The sequence below is a fragment of the Gekko japonicus genome, unplaced genomic scaffold (assembly GCF_001447785.1).
Source record: "Gekko japonicus isolate JY-2015 unplaced genomic scaffold, Gekko_japonicus_V1.1 scaffold1602, whole genome shotgun sequence".
Classification (NCBI taxonomy): Eukaryota; Metazoa; Chordata; class Lepidosauria; order Squamata; family Gekkonidae; genus Gekko; species Gekko japonicus.
In genome coordinates this window covers 328,506-350,277 of record NW_015172053.1, presented here as the reverse complement: position 1 = coordinate 350,277, position 21,772 = coordinate 328,506, and the positions used below count along the sequence as shown (strand labels likewise).

The 21,772-nt window shown below is 42.1% G+C and overlaps 1 protein-coding gene across 1 annotated transcript in view; it reads left to right on the top strand.

Moving 5' to 3' along the window:
* Nucleotides 1-21,772, top strand: part of LAMA3 (laminin subunit alpha 3) — a 169,607-nt gene that overhangs the window by 77,982 nt on the left and 69,853 nt on the right. The window contains exons 20-36 of the mRNA XM_015420742.1: nucleotides 23-155; nucleotides 2,341-2,486; nucleotides 7,726-7,826; nucleotides 7,920-8,073; nucleotides 8,381-8,541; nucleotides 9,955-10,063; nucleotides 11,273-11,370; nucleotides 11,926-12,097; nucleotides 12,806-12,932; nucleotides 13,013-13,152; nucleotides 13,366-13,481; nucleotides 14,045-14,256; nucleotides 14,853-15,057; nucleotides 18,102-18,246; nucleotides 20,170-20,310; nucleotides 20,756-20,917; nucleotides 21,642-21,743. Coding sequence (XP_015276228.1) covers nucleotides 23-155; nucleotides 2,341-2,486; nucleotides 7,726-7,826; nucleotides 7,920-8,073; nucleotides 8,381-8,541; nucleotides 9,955-10,063; nucleotides 11,273-11,370; nucleotides 11,926-12,097; nucleotides 12,806-12,932; nucleotides 13,013-13,152; nucleotides 13,366-13,481; nucleotides 14,045-14,256; nucleotides 14,853-15,057; nucleotides 18,102-18,246; nucleotides 20,170-20,310; nucleotides 20,756-20,917; nucleotides 21,642-21,743 — 2,424 coding nt within the window. The remainder of the gene's footprint in view (nucleotides 1-22; nucleotides 156-2,340; nucleotides 2,487-7,725; nucleotides 7,827-7,919; nucleotides 8,074-8,380; nucleotides 8,542-9,954; nucleotides 10,064-11,272; nucleotides 11,371-11,925; nucleotides 12,098-12,805; nucleotides 12,933-13,012; nucleotides 13,153-13,365; nucleotides 13,482-14,044; nucleotides 14,257-14,852; nucleotides 15,058-18,101; nucleotides 18,247-20,169; nucleotides 20,311-20,755; nucleotides 20,918-21,641; nucleotides 21,744-21,772) is intronic.

The following is a 21,772-nucleotide window of genomic DNA, read 5'->3' as shown; positions in this document are numbered from 1 at the left end:
TTTATTAACTTCCATTTTACAGAATGAAGTGAGGATAACTTTGAATGTGGAGAAATCAAACCTCTATTTATTTCATATTATCTTGAGGTATATTAATCCTGGAACTGCAGTAGTATCTGGCCTCATAAGCACTTATCAGTCTCGGTCTCAGACAGGTATGTAAAGTACAAACTGACAAACTTCTTCACTCATTGATCTAAGAGCCGCACTGCTCATTATGTTGAAGATCTGTGCTTAAAAATCAGGAACTCTGCTGGGGGAGGGGGGACAGGGTTAACTTTCCTCTTGTACCTTTTCCCCAATTGAAACCACTACCACCCACTTCTCAGGCTGTCATTCACAGGCCGGGGAAAAAACAGGCATAGAGAATGTGCCTGTCTTTTTTCCTTACTGGGACTAATAGAAGTCAGCGGTTGAGGGAGGAGACATTTTCAATAGCAAAACCATGTAAAGGAAAAGAGTTAATCTTTTCCTTCCCCAGAACAACAATGGCCTCGTCTATAACTTCTTTTTAAGATTTAACTATATGGTGGGGGAATCTATTCATATAGCACATAATGTACAGGGTCCACTAAATGTGTGATCTGTGGAGTGTGTTTACATATTTGGGGATGCTGAAATGGTTTCAGAGGTCTTGTTCCACTTGAGGTTTTTGCGCAGCTTTCAGCCTCTCACTAGAAACTTGATATTTTCAACATTCATTTTTGTCAGCCCTGAAAAGAGAGTGATGATGGTATATGCAGAAACACACATGCACGCACTATCATGCACACACCCAGAGTGGCAGCCTGTGGAACAGGGTGAAGGGGATGTCCCAGCCTCCACCACAAGATTCCACTAGTCACTCGGAAGCTGCACCGGCACTTTGCCTCACCTATGCTGCTGCCTCCCATTGCTTGCCAGTAAGGATTACACCTTCCCCCCACCCTGCAGTGACACACAGTGGTAGAGACTGGGATGTTCTCTGAACTGTACTGGATGAACTGTTACTACGCACATGAACATACACAATGCAAAAATCAGATGTGTCATAAGAGATTTCTTTTAACCATTGATTTCTTAGTCTGATATTAAAATATCTGAGGATCCAGATGTTTTATTTAAACACATGAAATTCAAAGATAGTGTCAGACCTTGGAATGCCCAAGTAGAAAAGTGGCCCCTCGCTCTGGGGGCCTCACAGATAGGTTCACTTGTTCCTTTCCCTTGCCTTGTCATACTTTATGCACCTGTTTTGCCAGTGACCTGTGGGTCTGATTATTTTGGTTAAAAACAGTGCAAGCCTAAGCAGAGTTAGATCATTCTAAGTCAATTGAAATCAATTTGCTTAATTGGGTTTAACTCCATTTAGGATTGCGCTGTAAATGTCTAGACCAGTGGAATGAAATGTGAAAAGACAAATCCAGACTGGATTTTCTCAGAATGCGTGATTATGAAGACATCCCCTACATTTGCTAATTGTTGCTGTAGTTGTGTAGACTACTTTGCTGTGACAAATGCTGCCTTGTGCATGACACCCATGGTCTTATTTATTAATACATATTCCTCATGTTAATAGCTTGCCTGCCACTTTTAGATAATCAGTACTGACAGATGCTCCCCAAGAGACATTCATGGCAAATACTTTGGAGACAGCTGCTCTAGATTTAATCATCTTCATTTAAGAACTAATCATTTCCTGATTAAAATGTAGGAATTGCATTAATCTAAGAAACTAAAACCTCTCTAGGCTATAGAAGAATGTGGGATGATACATATTCTGGGGTTTGACTCATACTGCTTACTAAGAGCTTTCAAGTATTTGCTCAGTGGCCAGCCTCAGTTCATTGCTGCATAATGTGGGAAGTGGGCCTTAGAGAATCCCCAAGTTGCAAAAATGCATGGTATATTCAAGTAATTATTCTGCTCTTTCCTCTGTTTTTCGTTCCTTAGCGAATGGTACAGCTATAGGATTGGTTCACACATGCAGGAGAATAGGATGATGTGGCACAATCCTGTGATGATATATTGGATTATACCACTTCAGAGTACATGAGGGGGAAAGCGAAGGATCCTGTTTTGGAATGCTTCATTGTGTTAAACACTCCCTGCAAGTAGAAAACCAAGCAAAAAGAAAGGGTAGAACCTTCCTTCCTCTGGTTCTGTCCTACAGCTTAACTTCCTGCATGCGTGAATCACTCCAGGGAATAGTGTTGTTGCAGGCAGAACAGATTCAGACTCTTCAGTTTCTTCCTTAACCCCACCCATTGACCTGATGTCTGTCTAGTTTCAGTATATAAAATGCTATTGCCAGATAATAATCAAGCAGTTTTTAAAATTAATTTACTTGTTTGCTGACAGGGACTACTCAGACCAAAGACGTTATGTTCATGCCCAGCAGGGAGCCGGTGTTTGTAACCGTCCCGGGAAAGAGCTCTGCAGATCCATTTTCACTTGCCCCTGGAACTTGGATTTTTATAATCACGGCAGGCGGAGGAGTTCTCCTGGTAAGAAGCATATCTATTTTTATAGTGTTTGTGCTTTTGAGAACTGAATCTGTGCAAGGATACAACATAAGGAAATGCAGGAGGAATGCCAGCGGAGGAAGTTAACATTAAAATAAAATACACAGAATGAGGGCTTGTGGCTGCTTCAGCTTTGCTTTCTCTTTGCATGGAACACAACTGCTTATTTATTTATTTATGTTATTTATAGTCCATTTTTCTCACTGGGACTCCAGGCAAATTATACAGAGTGATTTAATACAGTCAGCAGGATGGGACCTTCAATAAACAGTAGAATAGGATTAGAATTGTAGAAGTCTGGAACTAACCGGAAATCTAAAAAAATAGAAAAATGAAGCAAAGCATACATATTAACATGAGACATTAAATGATGCAAGAATTACATACTGGGATCCTACTTAGAGCAAGCTGTACATAGCAGTGTAGACATCAGTCCCTAATCGTTTATCCAAGTCACTTTGTAAGCCATTTTGTACAATGCAAACCCTATTGCCTGTGTAGAAAAGCTCTCTTGGTTCTGGGAGCATTGGCCCAAGGTACATTCAAATGCAACTGAAGGTTGTTTTTTCTCCACAAACTGGGATTCTACACTTGTGTTAAACCAAGATTCAGCATCCATATTTATGGAGAAGAAACAAAGTTCTGTTTTCCCTGTCAGAATTTTGAGGTTCGGACAGTTTGTTGTCATGGAAAATGGGAACGTAATTCAAATTTTCCAAAATCAGGAAGCCTCGACTTGTTCTGTGTGGGGGCGGGGGAGGGGGCGGACTACACAGGCATAACAACAAGCTGTAATCATGTCCAGCATAGACAAACAGAGGATTCCTATCACATCTTAAAGCAGCCTGTGTGGCCCAGTGGCTCTGGCTGAGTCACTGCCTTTTACCCTTCTACTGAATATTTTCTGAACAGCAGTGTTAGATACGAGACTCGAGGCAGCAGGTGAACAGTGATAACAGTTTTATTTGAACACAAAGTCAGAAGAACCAGAACGAAACAAACTATGGAGCAACATGCTCCTTTTTAAACAGTCCAGGCTTGGCAAGCTACGTCCACATGTCCGATAAGGTCCAATCAAATACAGTACATAGAGACCAATCACTTTGCTTCCCTCCAGAACTTCCCTTGTTCTGATAGGTCGGTTTACAATACCTTGGTCAGACTCAAGCTCTATATATTTATACATTCCATTTCATACACAACAATCCTCCCCCCTAAGACGAGACAACCCTTGAACAGTCATAATCTTTCAAGTAAGCAGGACGCTGCTTGACCCATTGGGATCGTCTTATATTTACCATTGGTGGAGTAGGAGGAAGAGCTTCAGGCTCCCTGTGAGTGAGCTCGGTTTGATTCCTTATGGGACTGAGTGTTCGTGTCCGATTTCCATAGTCATGGCTCTGCTAGCCCTTGACTATGCCTGAGGGTCCCAGTGCTTGGAAGCCCTCAGCCCGTTCGGAGTCCAGAGACTCTACCTGACTGTCCGAGTTAGGTACATCAGGCACCTGGGGAAGGGAATCAGAGACTGAGTCAGCCCACCGCTTACGCAACTGATCCACATGGCGCTTCATTACTCTACCGTCATTTACCTTCATGGTATAATGACGGGACCCGAGGACATGGGTTACTGTGCCAGGTAACCACTTGTGTCCGCTACCGTAGTTCCTTGCATACACAATCTCCCCTTCAACAAACACCCAGGGTTGTTCAGTGGACTCACTGTTAGGCGGCCTGGCAGATGTCAAGTCCGGCTGCATACGGTCTAACAGTGTTGTTAGGCGCTGACCCATAAGCAGCTCCGCCGGACTCCGCCCCATCACGGAGTGCGGCGTGACATGTTGGTGCAGTAGGAAAGTCGCCACCTTCTGGCCCCAGTTTCTGTGCACCAAACAGCCCAAAGTCTCCTTAGTGGTCCACACCATTCTTTCGGCCTGCCCGTTGGTTGCCGGGGACGTGCTATGGGCAATGAGGTTTGCCACCAAAAAGTCTTTGAATTCAGTGGCCGTAAAGCATGTCCCGTTGTCAGACACCAGAGTGTCTGGCAACCCGTGCATAGCGAACAGACAATGTAAAACATTAATGACCGTTAACGCAGTCATTTTTGCTGTGGGGACCACCTCGAGCCACTTTGAATAAGTGTCCACAATAATTTTTAAAAATCTGCCCCTGAAAGGAGCCCGCAAAATTCACATGGACCCGGGGCCAGGGGCGATGACACTCTTCCCATGGGGTTACCGGTGCATGTGGAGGATCAGGCCGAGACAACTGACATTTCTGGCATTTCTGTACCCAGGACTCTATGCCACGTTGATTTTTGGCCACCAGAAATACCCTCTGGCCAGTCCCTTCATGCGCACGATGCCGGGGTGGCATTCGTGCAGAACCTCTAATACTTGCTCCCTTAGCTTGGGGGTAACCACCATCCTGTTACCCCAGAGTAAGCATCCCCGGTGCACAGATAATTCATTTTGCTGTGATGCAAATGGCCTGAAACAGTCATCGACGCGCCCCACCGGCCACCCCCTCCACACCCAGTTAAGAACCCTGGCGATGGTGGGGTCCCGGGCGGAGGTGGTCGCAATGTCCGATGCATGCACCAGAGGTTTGGCCAGTTCCTTGAGTTTTAAGATTTTTATGGTATACTAATTAGGTACGTGGTACCGCTTGTTAGCCGCCCTGAGCCTGTTCGCAGGATGGGCGGGGTATAAATATGAAAAATAAATAATAAATTGTAGGGGACAGCGGCTGAGGGCATCGGCATGCCCCATGCTTTTTCCAGGCCAGTGTTCAAGGACATAATTGTACGCCGACAAAAATACCGTCCAGCACAACATCCGCACAGACAAGAAGTTTGGCGTCTGGCGGTCAGGTACAAAGATTCCAAGGAGGGGTTTGTGGTCTGTGTCCATTACGAACGGTCTGCCATACAGAAAGTCATGAAACTTTTTTATGCTAGCCACTAGCGCCAACCCATTCTTGTTGATTTGGGCATAGTTCCTCTCGGCCGGGGTGAGTGTCCGAGAGTAGTAGGCAATTGGTGCTTCCCTGCCGTTAGCCAGCACATGGCTCAACACAGCCCCCACCCCATACAGGGACGCGTCCGCACCCAATAATAATACTTTCCACTTATTAATCGCTTTCCCCAGTGGGCTCAAAGCGATGTACAGTTACTCAGTATAGACAGGGGACTAACAATGTTTGTAGGGGATAGGGAAGACAACATATATTCATTTTTTAATTGCACGCGCCGTCACTGCCCGGTATAGACGTCTTCCTGGCTTGGCTCCGTCGTTTTCCGCAGGGCTGCTTGTTGGCCAGGCTTCAGGACCCGTATGTCAATCGCCACACTGCCACCGCCTGGCCGGAACATCCATTGCAGGGATTCTTTCGTAGCCCAGAAGCTATTTGGCCTTCCAAGCCTTGACCAGGACGTCCGACCATCAACTAACACCCTCCCACAAGGGAGATTGGCGTGCCCACTCTCTCTAAGGAGTGGTTCCCATTTTACCTACTCGCTGAAGCTTTCGAATCGCTGGGTGGACGATGAGCTGGGGACAACAGGCTGGCTGCTCACACCAGCGCGGGGCTTGAACCAACACAGTTGAGATGTTCAGACAGTGAGAAGAACCAGAATGAAACAAACTATGGAGCAACATTTTTAAACAGTCTGGGCTTGGCAAGCCACGCCCACATGTCCGATAAGGTCTAATCAAATACAGCACATAAAGACCAATCACTTTGCTTCCCTCCAGAACTTCCCTTGTTCTGATAGGTCGGTTTACAATACCTTGGTCAGGCTCAAGCTCTATACATTTATACATTCCATTTCATACGCAACAAGCAGCATCCCCATACTGCATCACAAGCTGCAGTTTAGATGTTAGGTTTAAGTCCATAGTTGATGCTGCTAGTATTTGAGTACAGTTTTGCAAATTTAACCCAAAGCTTTGCTTGTGCATTACATTCCTTGGGTATGCATAAAATAACTTTTTGGGGGGGAATTTGGGGTTTTAACACTTGTTAAACTTTGAGGCTTAGTCCTATGCAGCGCTCAGTTTTCCATTGTCTATGCCCTGTTGTTGGCCCTCCAGTGGAACTGATTGGCCACTGTGTGAGACAGGACGCTGGACAAGATGGACCATTGGTCTGATCCAGCAGGGCTCTTCTTATGTTCTTATGAGGGTGCAAGCAGAGCCTGTGAGGAATAATAAATACCTAAGACTGGATCCAGTCAGCATTTTCTTTCGGTCTCACCCAGCTCACCTCCTTACTACAGCTGCCAGTCTTATGATCCCCAGCACAGCCTATTTGCTGATCAAACAGAATATCCTCTTCTCTTTTTCACCACCAGAAAAAGGATCCAACCCCTAAGCCTCACAAACTGATTCTTCTCACTATCCATCACGGGATTCCATGGGGAAGGAATAACACCATCCTAAGCAAAGCTGCACTCTTCTAAATCCATTGAATTGAATGCACTTAGACGAGAGTAACTCTTCTTAGGACTACACTGTAAATGTCTGTACTTTTATGGCTTTACCACATTAAAAGGGTTCAGTATAAAGGACCATTTTTATTTGTATCATTGCATATTTCTCATGTATTCCACAAAGTGGAGTATTATGATGTACTTCCGAATACATTATGTGCAGGAAACATGAAGTGGGAACTAAGTTTTTTTGTGCAACTGGGCATATAGAGCTAAACAGTTTAAATAATACACAGAAGAGAAAAATATAAAAGAAATAGAAAATAAAGGGTATGCTGTCATCCCCCCCCCCCTTTTCTTTTGGTTAAAAATGTTCCAGTATGTATGCCTGTGGATTGGGGAGAGAAGCACCTGCTTTCGCAGTGTGTGTGTGTGTGGGGGGGGGCTTGAGGTTTCCCCGCCAAAGAAGCACTAACCCTCTTAGAGGTACCAGCCTGAATATAACTAGAAGATATGGCATATCATATTTAGCCAGCTTTGTCCAGTGTCACAGCAAACAAGTTGCATCTCACAGTCCCAGGGCACTGCTGATCTCAGTATATCTGAGATCTTCACAAAATGAAATCTATGAATTGGATGTTTATTGATTGGGTTATTTCAAAGGAGGTCCATTAAGCACCATAATCATCCATGGAATCATATACAGTATGTAATTGCTGCAGTGTTGTCTTGACCATTTTATATGAACTCAGTAAATACTCTTACCGGGGTCTTGTTCTTCTGTATTCTTAGGACTATCTGGTGCTCTTACCTAGTGACTACTATGAAGCATCCATCTTACAGTTGCCAGTTACAGAGCCTTGCACATATACAAGACGTGCTGCAATAGATAAGTCAGTGTATCTATCATATGAATAGGAAAAATTGTTTTGCTTTATCTAATTTAATGCTCAAGCAAAGTATGACACTTCCCTCTTCTTTTAAAGTTGTCTGGAGTACAAACATTTGCCACTGGACAGATTTTCTTGTGTGCTTGGTTCGGAAGTAACATTTTTCCTGCATGGAGGAGAGTACAGGAAAGTAGTTTTCCAACCACCAACGTCCCAGCATCCAGTAATGTCACATATTAGTGGTCAAGAGGTAAGACATCTCCATTTATTTTAAATATATTGTTTTATGAATAAAGATAATATAATTAAGCTTCATGCATCCCTATTGTATCACTGGTTTTGTGACTTACCCATAGACCAGTTGTATTGTAGGAAATGGGAAGAACTGTTTTGCTTGTTTCTGGAAGAAGGACCATGGCAAGCAGGATTCAGCCTTCAGGTGGGCTTACCCGGGCTTAGAAGGATCTAAATGCTTGTGGAAAGTGCTTGAAACAAATTTGTGCATACTTGTAATGAATAGATTTGTAATCTTCAAATGTGGTTTGGATCTTTCTTAGGTGGATTTGAACATAAGACTAAATGTTCTCCAAGTCAGCCGCTATGTGGTAGTCCTGGAGTATGTTAATGAACACGATCAAGTATATGTTGCTGATGTAAAGATTAAAGACCCTGAGGAAGTGATGGAGGCAAAGGTGTATATATACAGCTGCAAATATAGGTAACAAAGTCTAAAACTAATAAGTTGTGTCCAGTGGAGCATTTCCATGAATGGAAGGATTTCAGTCTATGTAGCCCCACTTTCTCACCTCCTCTCCCCTTTGCAACTAAAATGCCCCCCTTGTTGCTCATGACGGACAGGGGATCCTCTCGAGAAACAAAATTTTGGTGGGCATTTACGACTGTAGTAGGGGGGGTAGAGGTGAGAAAGTCATAGCTTTGTGGACAGAAATCGTTTCATCTGTAGAAATGTTCTTCTGAATCCAGTCTGTTCTTTATTCTTGTTTTTGTTCCCTATCCTTGTTCTTCTGTTTCTTTTATTGTTCTTTACTAAATTGCTGTTCTATTATTACTAAGCTGGCTGTTCTTCAGAATGCCTTCTTGTATGGTTCTCCTGCTTTTCTTTCACTGAAGCATGGGTTTCTTTTTCTGGTTCTGGAGCTCCTGGGAATATGGTTGCCTTTTTCTTTTACCCCCTGACCTCTGTGTCAGGTTCGTAGAGTAGGTTTTCTTTTCTCTGATTACCTCTGCTATTTAAATCTGTATGGTGTGGGTACTGTGATGATCTAATGGCAGAGATGTATCCCAGCTATATCAAAAATTACCTTCTTCTGAAATGCTTTGTAGTGGGACATAGCCATACTATATACATGGGATGTTTTTGTTTTGTCCATTTGAATCAAATTGAACATTTTAATTCATAGGCTTCAGTTTAGGGGTGTGCATTTCAAAAATTATTAGTTTAATTCTATATCAGAAACTCGGGAAGGTAATGGTTATTGTTTTCATATAATACTAAGAGTATTGTTATGTTGGGAAGTTGTTTTAATAAACATCAAAAATACTCCATAGTGAAAGCAATACCCTTTTAAAAGGAAACATATTAAGCCTCACCCAAGGCAGCAGGTAACAGTGGGAAGGTAACAGCGTTCCGTGCGCCTTGGTGTTTAGTCATGCCGGCCACATGACCACGGAAACATCTTCGGACAGTGCTGGCTCTTCGGCTTTGAACCGGAGATGAGCACCGCAACCCTAGAGTCGGACTCGACTGGCTTTCGAGCAAGGGAACCTTTACCTTTACCTTTTAAGGCAGCAGGAGCAGAGAGGGAGGGACAAGTATGCCCTAGCTTCCACTGATCCTAATCCTTTAACGCTTGTAATCCATTGATACCAGTAATAATTCCAAACCTTTTGTCAGATTGGTTTTACCAGATTTTTTGATGTTTTACATAATTTTTATGTATTTGAACATTGCTATATATGATACAGTCTTGATAAATGTCATTATGCTTTTTTCCTTTATGAAAAAGGGGCAGGGGGGAAACTTGTATTGCTGGAAAACTTCCAGCATGGGCTGTGTGAAAAGAATAGCAGTCCATGATAACTACTTTTAAAAACCCTCTGTCTGCTCCAGCTTCCTGTGCCGCAGTGTTGTGGTTGATGCCATGAATCGAGTGGCAGTGTATGATCTTTTGGCCGATGCAAAGTTACACCTCCATGCGCCATCACTAGATTTCTTCCTGGTGAGTTTCTAATCTTTTCCTGAGAAAAAAATCAAGGAAACTCTGTTCATCCTGTTTTCCTATAATATGTTTACAATTCAGATAGATGTGTGAATTGCCGTAATTAAAGGAGATCCTCAAGACTGCACATAAACATATGAGGATTTAACAAAGTTATTATTTTACTCTCTTTTGACCCTTGCATGCCCTTACTTTATCATATTAAGAGTCATAGTATGAAGGGTGAAGTAGCTTTTCCTAAGGTTCATGGAAGGTCCCACCATGCCAAGAGTTTCAGTCTTTGCCTATTTATTTGCACTGCTGGCTGCATATAATTTTTCCATTTGAGGTACCAGTTCGGGGCAGGAAAGGAGACGGATCAGCCATTGTCCAAAGATGGCTGTAGAGCTTGCACTTACGTGCATTCAGCCTGCTGATCCCAGTGCGGCTTAAACTGTAATGTGGGATATTGGGTTGCTATAATGAAGTATATGAAGCCTATGCATTTGCAGATATTTCACTTGCTTTTGTTTGGGGTGGTGGTGGTGGTTGGGTTAGAGATTCTTAAAAAACCAATTTCTCTAGCAGAGTTGACATTCTGCCTTCACATTACTTTTTGTTGTACTTTTCTCCTGCTACTCAGTCAACAAATTGACTCCCAACATGGCTTAAAATAGTAATACATCAATACAGATATCAATTGTGATATTAAAAAACTGCACAGAAATACCTACTAGCTTGAATACATAGAGTGTCTGAATGAATAATCTTCATCTGCCTGTACAGTAAAGTCAGGCACAGTGCTTCTTATGGTCCTCATTTGCTTCTGTTGTCCAAAGCAATGCAATGAGTAGCTGTCAGCAGAGCACACTTTTAATCCCCATAATGGTATAATAGCAGCTCTCTGCCAAACCACACTGACTGCACCTTTTGCTGACTTCCTACAAATCTTCCTAATGAGGGAAGGAGGCTGCAGAAAGCTTTGCGGTCATTGAGAAGGACATTTAGTCCTCTGCCTTCCTGTTTCCTGGCCTGTTTTTAAACCAGCCAGTTCTCCATTTACAGGTATCCACAAACTGCTCTGTTTTTTGCTCAACTGGATCACTACCCTTGCTGAAGGATTTTATTAAACTGTGAGCTTACTTGCGCATATTATTGCTGCTGTATTTCCAACTCTGCAGTCAGTTGGTAAAATAAGTAAAACATGCATGTTTGCCTTTTGTTTTCTAGCACAAAATTTGCATTATTCCTGCAGAAAGTTTTTCCCTAGAGTACATGGAACCCAAAGTGCATTGCATTGCAGCTTATGGCCCTGCACCTGATTCAAGGTACGTTTATTTTAAGAAGGTTTTAAGATTCCAAACACTAGAAGTTTACACTCTGCAATAACAGCGTCACTCATCATGTGGCAGGTCAGCAGTCCTGCCTACACTTGAATAAGGGCAATAGATTTCAGGTACTATTTTTCTCACTCCAGAGGTATGCGGGGTTTCACTGAGAGATGCCCCTAAAAAAGTTGGATGATCCTAGTGAAATTCTTTTAACACCCCTCAAAATTCCTATAAATGTTTTACCTGAGTGAGAACCTACACTTCGTTTCAAATGTTGTTAATATTTACTTGTGCATTTTGTTAGGATTCAAGGTTGTAACAGTTTCATGATCTCTAACCCATAAATGCTTCTGGGATTCAAGGTTGTAACAGTTTCATGATCTCTAACATAGGTTAGTCTTTAAGGGGCTTTTGGTTTGCTGTTCTCTTAACAGCAGATTCAGAGAACAGGAAATTGTTACAGACCTATTAACTGAATAGTACAAACAAGTTTTAGTTTTACTTTACAATGTCTACATAAGTTATGTAATTCTTCCCTTTTCCCCCTTTTAGTGCCTCATGCGTCCCCTCACAAGATGAAACACCTCCATTTGCCTTGGTTTTGGATGCTCAGAGGGATGGGAAAGTTGTAGAAGCAGAAAGCAATGCCGTCTATCAGGGTTCAGGGAGTTCTTCATCACTGTCTTCACACCTAGCTAGTGGAGTAACTTTGACATCTTCACAGGTAGTTCATATTTTGAATGAAATATAGGTCACAATACAACCTAAAGAGTCCAATTTATGGGGATTTGACCTTATAAAGACCTATGTCCTGATGTAGCAGCTCAGTTCTTGCAAACTTATGGCTCTAAGGTAATTGTTAACTCACTTTTTGGTTCATACTTTGGTTTGAGTATTTGCTTACTTGTTGTAATGGTCCTCCACATCCACTCCCTCTTTCTGATGGGTTCAAACATTACACCTTGTGGAGGAAGAAGAATGAATATTTCCTGACCTTGTGTGTCTTCTGTAACATCCGAAGCAGAGAACAAGCTCTTCTTGCAGCAGGAACTCATGCAGCAGTTTAAAGGGAAACAAAACACACCTCTCTTCCTCCTCACATGGCATCACCCCTGAAGCTGCTGGCTGCCTTTTTGTTTTAGATTCATTTGCCCAATATCACTAGGAGCCACATTGGAACTGAGCCTGCTAGGTTCACATGGCAAACGGGGAATTAAAATGGGCAACGGAAAAATATAACTGATTGTTCTGTAAATCTTGTTGAGCTTTATATTTGTTTTTATGAGGTCTTCCTCTATTTTCAATTTAGTGATAATTTGAGAAAAAAGAGATGGAACAAATGGAGCTTGGACAAAGCCTCCCTTTCACTGCAGTGACATTATCCAATAAATGTGACCTGATTATACTTACTCAAAATAATTTATGTTGGCAGAACCAAATTACTCTGAGTGGCAGAGTGACATATTTGGGCAGATATGTGTTCATCATCCATTTTTACCAACCAGAGAGCCCAACATTTCCTGTGCCTGTTATTGTGGATGCAGGGCACATTTGGTCAGGTGAGCTTGCTTTTTTCTTCGAGTAAAAGTTTAACACATCTGCCACAGAATAGATTTTAAAATGTCTTTGTCTGTTTTAGGCTCCTTTAATGCTTCATTTTGTCCACATAATGCTGGATGCCGGGATCTGGTGATGGCAGAGAATCAGATTGAACTTGATATCCCTCAACATGAATTCTCAGTAATGTTGAAAGTTCCCAGTGGAAAAATACTAGTTTTGGTATGTTTTCATATACATAAGTCCCTGGTCTCTAGATTCAGGAGCATTCCTTTTTTTTCTTAAGTGCATTCTTTTTCTAGGTGCAGAATGGCTGCCCTTATGAACACTCTCAGTTAGAATGAATGGGAATTGCCTGGGAACAGTGCTTAGAGAAGCATGCCTACTGATGTTGATTTTCCCTACCATGCAGTTTCATTTTCTCATTTCTTTAAGGAACGTCTCTTGGTTATTCCAGCAGAAAGTTACAGTTACACGCTTCTTCACAAAGACACTGTTGACAAGTCATTTGCTTTCATCAACCAATGTGGTGGAAACAGTTATCATATTAAGTAAGTCATTCTGAAACAATGACTCTGTCTATTATGGTGACTGCCCCTGAAGAATAGCATCTGTGCATGTGTGTCAACATTCCACATACATTTTATGTGTGTTATTTAGGTCCTAGGGAAAAACTATTAAAAAACACAACTCTTTGAGGCTTTTCATGATTAGTTTTCTTTCTGATACTGTGTCTGTGAGCTTTTATTGTGGCATGTTAATTTATATCCTGTCCATTTTATCTGGTGCTGATTTAAAATTACAGTTGATGTGTTAATTGAGAGTAATTTTTATTCTTGTACACTGCACTAATTTAAGAACCTAGTGTTTAGAAGTGATGGGCACATAATTTAAATAAATGTAAAGGTTGTTATAAGAAAATAATGTAAGAATTTTAAAATAAACCATGGATTTTGTCAAACATTCTTTTAATGTTTAGAAATTAGCAACCAGTATGTAATATCAGTGAATGTAAACAAACAGCACTTAATTTCTAAATCCTGTGCAGAACATCAGCTGGCCAATTGTTAAATACCAGAACTCAGGTGCTTTGTATATTTGCTTCTTTTAATAGCCCCATAACTTCCTCGGAATTTTGTAAAAATTCTGCAAGGTCCCTTGTGGCTGCCTACAACGATGGAGCTCTGCCTTGCAGTTGCCACAGAAATGGTGCCATGAGTCCTACTTGCAGTCCCATAGGGGGACAATGCAGCTGCAAACCCAACATCATTGGTCGGCGATGTAACAAGTGCCAGACGGGCTATTATGGATTTCCATTTTGCAAGCGTAAGTCTCTAGTGACAACTGGTACTAAGTCATTGCATGTACTGCATTACTTTTTTCTTGAAGATCTGGATGTTTCATCTTTACTTAATCTCAGTCTTGATTTAAGAATTTTCTCCAACACTCATATTGCAACTCATATCATCCATATGCATTTTTAAAAATAGCCACAGTCAGCATGAATGTAGCTATTACATTTACTAATTCATCATTGTAGCATTTTGCTTTGTGGGTTTGGGGACAAATACTTATACATGTTTACAAGAACAGAGTAGGACTATATCCCCAAACCACAGCAACAAATGCAGTTCTGACACTTGAATGTACACTCTGTTTTGTTATCTACAGGTATTCCAGAATACCTGTCCTCTCGCCTCTGTTTCTTTCAACTTAGGTTACAAGTCTCAAGCTGGTTTGGGGAAGGGGATGTTCACTTTTATAATGTTTTGAAATTAGGTAGAATAAAGTTGGTATGAGGCAAAATAAACTGCAGCTGGATATTCTTGATTTCTGTTTGAATAAAGGCAGCAGTGATCTGTATACAGAGGATTTAACTCATGTATAAAATGATTCTCCCCCCCCCCCCCCCCCAATCCAAGCATGCAGTTGTGGGCGGCGCCTTTGTGACGATGTAACTGGGAGATGTATCTGTCCTCCTCAAACCGTTAAACCCAGATGTGAAGTGTGTGTGAAGCAGCACTTCAGCTACCACCCACTTGCTGGCTGTGAGGCATGCAACTGCTCAAACAAAGGGATTGTCAATGCAGCATATCCAGAGTGTGATAAAATTGATGGGCAGTGCAAGTAAGTTCATATTACTGGGTTATATTTTCAATGATTAAACTTGTGAACGTTCGTATTTCAGCGCAAGGAGATGCCCATTTTTATCTGGACATGAACTGATGTATTGATGATTAATGTGTGGAAAGCAAAAAATCCAGAATATGCCAAAATGTGTGTTTAAAAAGTTGATTTATTCTGAAAGGTAGTTTGAGGGAACTAGAATGCTCCATTATTGATGTGAGAAGAAGAAGAAGAAGAGATTGGATTTATACCCCGCCCTTCACTTGGAGTCTCAGAGCGGCTTACATACTCCTTTCCCTTCCCCTCCTCCACAACAAACACCCTGTGAGGCAGGTGGGGCTGAGAGAACTCTGACACAAACTGCTCTTTTTCAAGAACAGCTGTGCCAGAGCTTGTGACTGACCCAAGGTCACATCAGCAGGTGCAAGTGGAGGAGTGGGGAATCAAACCCGGTTCTCCCAGATTAGAGTCCACACACTTAACCACTACACCATATTGTTGTGGGAGAATAACTATTTAGAATGCCTGGAATACCTGTTTTTGTTTTTATCCTGCTAATCCTCCCAAGGATCTCAGAGCAGAATACATGATTCTTCCTTACTCTTGTTTTATTCACACACCAAACCTGTAAATTGCTAGGCTGAGAGAGTGACTGGTTCAGACCTGTGTCTCCCCAGTCCTAATCCAGCATGCTGCTTGATGAATTGTTAAATGGCCTGAAGTCATATCCTGGGAAGTCAGAGGCTGCTGCCCATAAGTGGCAAATTGAAGGGTGTCTTGAGGTAAAGATGGAAGAATGGTGGTCGCTGAGTTGGCACCATGCAGACACATGGCTTGTGACCAGCTGTGTGGGCTTCTGATGTCATGTCCCATGCTGGGAACTGAACTCTGGCTTTTGCATTGCTGCTTAGCAGTTGCCATACTTCTGCCACTGTCTCATGATGCCTACTGGTAAGCACTTGGGTCTTCTTCCTCATTGGTGGCTGCTCAGCAGCAGGGGCCTCTTACTTCCCAGTGAACCACCTAACTTTTCTATGCTTATTGAATATACACCACCCAAAATTACTATACTCATCCACCTATTTGGTTTATGGGGCACCATATCTGAGAGGCAGAGTTCAACCATATTCTTGGTATACAAGAAAGCTGACACACATATTGGTTTAACCAGAACAGAAGTAGTTCTTGTTGCATGTGAGGTGCTGCCTTCTCCATTAAAGTGAATGGGAAAGTCTTTGCAGGCAAGGAGCTTAATGTGTGTCTTGGAGCATATGCAGAGCTCTGGATCAAGGGCAGTAGCCTTATTTGGACTAAATCCAAACTCCTTTGCCTTGAATTGACATGTAGTTCTTTAAAAAAATGCCACCTTTCATTACCAATAGTTTAGGTTTATAAGTTTAGAGTGTCCAAAAATTGAGTATTGAACGCCAAGCGCAATGCTGAAAATGGAACTATTCTTTTCATTGTGGCAGTGAAACTGAGATTTATGGAATGTTCCAAAGTCCTAATCTTATATGCAAATTTGCTTTATCTTCAAAGTATGTCAGTAATGCCCTTAACGGTGTGCCCCACCATGTGCAAAGGTCTTATCTTGCATGCCTTATCTATTGTTATATACATTGATCAAGACTTGTAAAGTTGTGCTAAAAAGCCCCACAGGCTAATTAATAACTCATACATAGAACATTTGTTGGTATAATTATAGCAAGCAAAGACTGTTAATATAGCAGTTATGCTTGGGACTATAATTGGGCAATGGAATTGAAGTGCAGCTGGCACTTTAAAATCTATGTACCATCATGTTCACCTTTGTATAACAGCCAAGAAACAGAGGCATCATGCATTTATAATCTGATGTTGCTCTTGTGCATCCTAAATAATTATTTATGGGTACAGCCCATCTTGATGGGCTTGTCTATCATACAGCTTACCACAGTGGAGATGTGGGCACTGTTTGTGGGGGTTGCACTTCCTTTGCACCTAATTTTGAAGGACCCTGCCACTGAGTCATATAATCAGTGAGCAATATTAGGCAAAGCATTCTCTGCCTCAGTTTCCTATCCATAAAATGTAAATAATAATGGCCTCTTTTATAGAATGAACAGATTGTACAGCACTTTAGCATACTACAGAAAGTTGCAATATTAAAAAGAAGTCAAATCATGGTGAATAGAAACGTTAAATCCTTTTTTCTGTCCAGCAGCTCTCATTTCATTTGACTGAAGCTTAGCAAGAGGACGAAGCTATGGTGCTTATTCTAATTACTTTGCAGATGGACTACTTTACTAGCAGTTCAGTTTTTGTAACTTATTTTGTCTACCTGAATTGTCAGTTAGATTGCCTCAGAAATGACACATGGAAGTAAAATCTTTGTAGCACTGTGCTTCCATTTAAAATCCCAAATACATGAAATAGCGAGGAAGAAAATCTCCATGAATATCGCTATTCTGACATTCAAAGAAATAACATTGTTAGAATCTTTCCAGCTGCAAAGTCCAGGTGGATTAGTGGATTTTTAAAAATAGCATAGAATGGAAGAGTTCCTGGCCTGCAGTGAAAAGCTGGCTGGATCCAACCCACTGTACCACAGAAAGTTCTTCACTCTGTGACAGTGTTCAAAGTATAAGAGTCATCTAAAGCCTGAGGTCAAGTCATGAAAGTCAAGTCTTTCATGACTCCTTTAAAAATATATATATTTTGTATGATGGAATTTAATTCTCGGTCTGGGGCAAGTGATGCTCTGTATTCTTGGTGCTTGGGGTGGGGTGGGGGCAACAGTGAGAGGGCTTCTAGTGTCCTGGCCCCACTGGTGGACCACCTGATGGCACCTGGTATTTTTGGCCACTGTGTGACAGAGTGTTGAACTGGATGGGCCATTGGCCCGATCCAACACTTGCATCTCTTATGTTCTTAATTTCTCTTTTACAGTTCTTTTAAGTGTTGCATTTCTTCTGATTTTTCACATTATATAAAATCTCTTCTGTAACCTCGCTTTATCACCTAACAGCAATTTTTTTTAAAAGTGCTTTGTTTTGTTGCTGAAGATGCCGCCCAGGGATAACTGGTCGACAGTGTGATCGATGTGCCTCTGGTTCCTATGGTTTTCCTGACTGTAGACCCTGCAAATGTGACAGAAGTGGAACAGAACCTGACATCTGTAATCCAGAGACAGGAGTTTGCCTCTGTAAGGTCAGGTACTTTTGCATTAAAGTTACTGTGATTATCCATATTAATAGTTTGGTCATTATTGGCTCCAATCACAAGCAGAGTTTGCTGCGGGAGAGCCACGAATGCCGGGTGGATTTTTAGGGTGTGACCACACTGCAACATCTGGCAAGCGTAGCGCACCTGTGACCAACCCATGGCGTCCAGCCACAGATGTGCAGTTAAAAAGTACCTGCCAGTCTCCACTAGCAAATGGTTTGCCACGGGCCGCAGATGGACTCGATCCATGTGATTGTGCCGGCACGCGCCCATTCCCTCCAGCCATCCTTGTTGAAGCGCGCTGGAAGCACGCGCTAACGGACAAAACCCTGGTGCGCCGCCATTGAATCTGACTGCATAATAGCGCGTCAAAATGTGACAGCGCAAATAGCCCCCCCCCCCGCGTTTTCCGGCACGTGTGACTGGGACCATTGTATAATTAACATTGCCTCCTTTTCTTAAGGAATAATAAAAAGATATTACTCAGAAATAATTGCCAGGAATCAGCCTAAACGTTCTGCAGGCAGAAAGGAGTGGTGATTTATACTGCCCCCCAAATTCTGTGTTGGTCACCCTCTCCCTCTTTTGGGTCCCCATTCCCAAAGGAGCAGCATTTCAGGGGGGCATTTGGGGTTGCAGCAGGATGGGAGGGGGCGTCAGGCTCTGCAGACAGAAATATTTCCATGTGCATAAATATGAGGTGGAATCCAAACCATAGTTCGTTCTTCCTTGCTTGAGTTGTCGTAACTTGAAAACCAGAAGTAATTATAAAATATAATCATCAGTTTCATAAGGAGGAGTCAAGGGTTAGAAGAAAGTATATGTTAGCACTGCTGATTCTTGAGCATATATCTCTCCAGTCTTCCCTTGTTTCGGGGCACAGTATACTTTCACTGGCTTCAACAGAACCGGACTTCACAGTTACAAACCAGTCTATTTAGAGAGATCCATGAGATGAAAGAGGCTTCTTCAGGCAGATGCTGAATGAAAAGGACTGATACCATAAGATCGGATCATTAAAGGGATACATTAATTTTAATTTTATATCAACCAAAGGATCTACCGTACCTGTAGGCCAACCCATTCCATAGCTAGTTGCTGTGTGAGCAATTGGTGGAATGCAGAAGAGTCAGGCTACCTCTGCCTCTGTGTGTATCCCTGATTTCACAGGCGAGGCCACCCTGGCTCTGAGCCCTAAGCAGAAGTGTCTACGGCTCAGGCTCCTCCTCACCAAGCATTCTTCAGTGCATGAGGGAGTTGTGCCATGTCCTTTCTCCCTAGCTGCAAGGTCTGTGGGTCGAGGATCACAGCATCCTTCAATGGGTTCCTGTCCCAATTCCATGAAGGCACCGAGCCTTCTGGTCTGAGGATTGCCCCTTCACCCCACTGACCGATGTCTCAGAGTGCTCCATTAAGCCGGACTGGATACCACTCAAAAAACTTTGCCTGCACTGCTACCGCCACAGTGTAACACTACAGCTCATTAGTACTAAATTTAAACAATATTCCTTAATTTGGTTGTAGTTCACTCAAATGATTAATGTCAGCCCCACATCTAATTTTTCTTGCTGGTACACCTGTCTCTGCTTGTTTTGAAACAATCATCCACAAAACTGTCAGAAAGGCCCTAACTTAAAAAAAAAAAAACAACCCTGTATGAATTTCTAAATAGAAAGCGAGGCCATCTGTTATGCATTTCAGAGGGAAATAGTGTAAACATGCCCTTGACTTGACATTGCACTTTTAAAGGCAAACAATTTCACTTTTAATTGTGCTGTTGTGAACTGAAAAGAAGATGGCAACAACATTCTGTAGAATTGTAAATGTGTTTTATTGCTATTTTTATGTGTATATGACTGTAGGATCTTTATGGGGAAATGTTCAATGATTTCTTGAACTGACTTACAGGAGAATGTTGAAGGTATGCAGTGCAATATGTGCCGTCCTGGGTCATTTTACTTGGATTCCACTAATCCAAAGGGTTGCACCACTTGCTTTTGTTTCGGAGTAACCAATAACTGTCGCAGTACAAATAAACGTACAGTTAAGGTATGTTTACCACATGTTGTTGTTGTGTTTGTTATTAGGAATGTTAATTAGTTTCCCAGTTCCATTTGTTGATAATTGCAGGAAGGCCTGAGAAAACTCACTTCATGAAAATGTTAATTAGTTTCCCAGTTCCATTTGTTGATAATTGCAAGAAGGCCTGGGGAAACTCACTTCACGAGGCTAAATCATACACCAGGGATTTTTGTGTTGAAAGACTCATCCAATATATGCCCAGTGCTGATCCCCATAGGCAAACCAAACATGAAGCCTGAGGTGATTTGTGGTGACATAGAGTCGTATAACCTGCTCATAAGAGTAGGAGATTCCATGGCTGAAGAAAAAAGTTTCCGCACCAGACCTAGTAGTCACATTAATGAATTCCTTCTCTGGGAAGAAATATATTCATTTTCATAGCTTTTTAATCTCTAGTCTGTTTTTCCATTAGTTTGTTGATATGAGGAACTGGCACCTAGAAGAAATGGATGGTACAGACATTCCTATCAGTTTCAATCCGAGCAGCAACAGTGTTGTTGCTGATGTTCAAGAGTTGCCTTCCTCTGTGCAGAATTTGTACTGGGTGGCACCACCATCTTATTTGGGAGAAAAGGTATGTGTTCCAGGTTCTTTATGCCTAAAATCAATGCAAGCCCTTTTAGACTACAGTGTCATACATGCCACTCTGTTCAAAGTTGTCAAACGTTTTATGTTCCTCTTTCTCCCCGTTCATTGGAGTCAGTGTCCTAGTTTTCTGCCACCTTTGTCTCTCCACACCATGGGCTGGTTCCAGCAATCCATCAGCAGAAGCCTTGATAGTCACAGATCTTGCCTGTTTTGCCCTTTCCATGGGAATCCTTTTTGAGAGCAGGAAAGTTTACTCCTGTTGATTCAGGATCCATGAGGACTAATTGCCTCACAGGTCAGGAGGCTCTACTGATGGCAAAAGAATGAGGAAATTTGACTCCGTCACCCCCTCACCAAAGCACATGGTTATTACTCCTGGGGTCAGAAATGGGTACTGGGAGGAAAGAAAAAACGAGAAGAAAAACCCACAATTCTTGTGTGCTGGATCCACCCCCATATCTTTTATGATCCCATTACCACCTGTCGGTATTTTCTAATCTTCAGCAACAGCATACTTTCCAGCTAATATATGACTGAACATACATATCTGCTCCCTGATCTCTCCACCACTATATCTCTATAAAGACTTTGCTAGTATTGCCTGTGAAGTCCTTGCAAGGGCCGAAAACATTGAGATTGTCTGTTTGTTTTTTAATGCCTAGAAATGTTGCCAACTGTGTTCATAACCATTCATAAATGTGTTTTTTCAGCTTTCTTCATATGGTGGCTACGTGAGTTATCAGGTGAAAACCTTTGGCTTGCCCAGTGAAGGCATGACTTTATTGGAAAAAAGACCTGATGTGCTGCTAATGGTAAGAATAATCTTACGTGTAACTCAGGA